At 33.1% G+C, this 2,712-nt stretch overlaps 1 protein-coding gene across 1 annotated transcript; it reads right to left on the reverse strand.

Annotated features, from left to right (window-relative positions):
* Positions 1-543: 543 nt before the first annotated feature.
* On the reverse strand, positions 544-2,086 carry LOC128509350 (chemerin-like receptor 1). Its single transcript, XM_053481049.1, has 2 exons — positions 2,015-2,086; positions 544-1,606 (listed from the first exon to the last, which is right to left on the reverse strand). The coding sequence occupies exon 2, from the start codon at positions 1,594-1,596 to the stop codon at positions 664-666; it is 933 nt and encodes a 310-aa protein (XP_053337024.1). The 5' UTR covers positions 1,597-1,606; positions 2,015-2,086; the 3' UTR covers positions 544-663.
* Positions 2,087-2,712: the final 626 nt, after the last annotated feature.

Below are 2,712 nucleotides of genomic sequence, written 5' to 3' on the forward strand. Positions count from 1 at the left end.
TCACTGTATTCAAATTGCCTCCTAAGTTACCAGATCTCAATCCAGTAGAACCCCTTCAGAATGTAGTGGAATAGGACATTTGCATCAGCTAACAAATCTACAGCAACTGTGTGATGCTACCACGTTAATATGGAACAAAATATCTTAGGAATGTTTCCATTATCTTAGTGAATTCATGTCAGAAAAAATTTAATCAAGCAAAAGGTTGTCCAACCCAGTTATTAGTAAGGTGTACCTAATGAAGGGGCCTTTAATATTTCCAAATATGTTTAGATATAGTAAATAGTTTTGTTCTTAACAATGCAGACATGTTAAACATCTATAACAAAAGGAAAAAATGGTGTCTTTTTGCACTGTACTAGTGCAAAAACATTTTAAAAAAGTTGTAAAACATTTAGTGCGTAAACATACCTAATTCTAATGTTCATACTGATGAAGCAAATAAAGCACATACCTACATCTTATATATATATATATATATATATATATATATATATATATATATAATTTTATATAATTTCTATATATGTATATATTTTTTTTTTACCTGTGTATTCATAAGCAAGAGTATAAACTAATTGATTATTCATGAATATAAAATGACAGCAAACAACTAACAACCTGCAATCAGTAGTCCTTTAGGCATTAATATAACCTAACCTACTATAACATATAACCTTTGGTTGATTGGTCTGATTGTTGTGCTTGTTTCATCCACTTCATTTTTATGTCAGGATTCACCAAAATATAGATGACCGGATTAACACAGCAGTGAGCCGCAGCCAGCACAGTTGTTACAGGTAATCCATATGAGGAAGCATCAAACTCTTTTAGAACGACTTGTAGGAACGCAGTGATTAACAGAGGAGTCCAGCACACAATGTAAGCAACAGTTATCAAACACATGATTTGCCTCAAGTTTTTGTCCATGATATTTCGCTGACAGGAACGACTGATACCAATCAGAAATACAGGAACCAAAATCCCAAGTAGAAGTCTATAACAAACTACAATAGTTATCATTGTTTTGCCATATTGTGTCGTTTTCTCATCATCAAAATCATAATCATCGATGCACTGCTCCCCAAGTACTGTGTATCGAAGCTCTCTGGAGAACAAAGACGGAAAGCTTAGAACTGCTGCAAATGTCCAGGTACTCAAAATCATGATCAGGACTACTGATGAATGTTTAAATTTAATGCAATGCCTTCCTTGGCGTTTGTCAGTGAGTTTCCATACAGTCAGTATACCTGCTGTGGAGAACAGGCTGGCATAAAATACATAAGATGAGAGTTTGCACAGAGCTGTTCCATAGTGCCAGTTGAAGTGAAACCAGCTGTAGAGGATCTGAAATGGCAGGAATGATGAACAGATCAAGTGAGTCACGGCTAATGCCAGGACGCATTTAGCAGTATCAGACCTGTGGTTGTTACAGATCCCTGCTATAATGACTAAAAGGTTGAGAACCAGACCAAGGGTGCAAATGATGATATATCCAGTGATGTATAGCATTCTGATTGTATTTAGATATGTAATCTCTTTCTTTAGTTGTAGGGATAGAGAATTGTCATCATAGTCTGTCGTATTGTTGGACATCTTGGCAATTCTATGAAGCAAAGTGAAACAAAGAGGTATTTAATATGGCATGCTATATATATATACTGTATATAGTGTGTATAAAATGTCTTTGCATAAACTCTGACTTTTAACTTTTGAAGAGCAATAAAAGAAACAAGTATGCAAGAAACAAGATATATACATAAGTATAAATATATAACTATATATAAACTAAATATACACTATACACACACACACACATATATATATATATATATATATATATTGTATCTTTGCATATACAGTATGTCACTTCATTTGTGATTAAAAAATCTTTTAATTAAATCATTAACAAGACTAATATTTTTTACATAATTGTATAATTAAAAAAATACATCTTTATTGTTTCTTTAAATGTACTGTAAATGCAAAGCTAAGAGAGTTTGTTGATCCTTACCTTAGCCAAATAAACCCAGTCAGGAAGAAGTAAACTACGTCTCCAAAACGGACACAAATAAAAGTTTGCACAGTTTGCATGAAGGAGGTTGTAGTTACCCGATACCCTCCTCCCCCCACCAACCCCCCACCCTCGCCCTTGCCACAGAGATTTTAATTGAAGTTCTTGAAAACAGGGCTGTGTCTGAGCCAAACCATGTACACACAGTGTACAAAAACTAGACACAAGTGACATAAGAGAACAAGATTTCAAATTGGGAGATTAATTATGAGGTTATTTGTTGTGTAAATGTATTTGTATTATGTATGAGAAGTATATTTACATCTTATTGTTTCATTTATATATGACTAAACTATATGTATTCATGTAGAATTAATGTTTGTCTTAAATAGATCTAATACAAAACAAAAAGGAAAACACTTTTAACTTTTGGCTCAGAGTATTATTGAACATGACTCATGAACATCGTCTCTCTTTCTCTCTCTCTCTCTCTCTCTCTCCTTTGTGTATGTGTGTGTGTATGTGTGGTGTGTTTTCAATCATGACTCTTTCAGTACTTTTTTCTTGTTTCCCATTGGAAGGTTTTAGTTTCACTCTGAGGAAGTCCTAAGACTTCTCAACATTATGGAAGACCCTGGTCAGTCTCTGTCATTTGAATAATAATAAATAAAAAAATAAATAAAAATAAAAATAATAAT

This window comes from Clarias gariepinus, chromosome 21 (assembly GCF_024256425.1).
Source record: "Clarias gariepinus isolate MV-2021 ecotype Netherlands chromosome 21, CGAR_prim_01v2, whole genome shotgun sequence".
Classification (NCBI taxonomy): Eukaryota; Metazoa; Chordata; class Actinopteri; order Siluriformes; family Clariidae; genus Clarias; species Clarias gariepinus.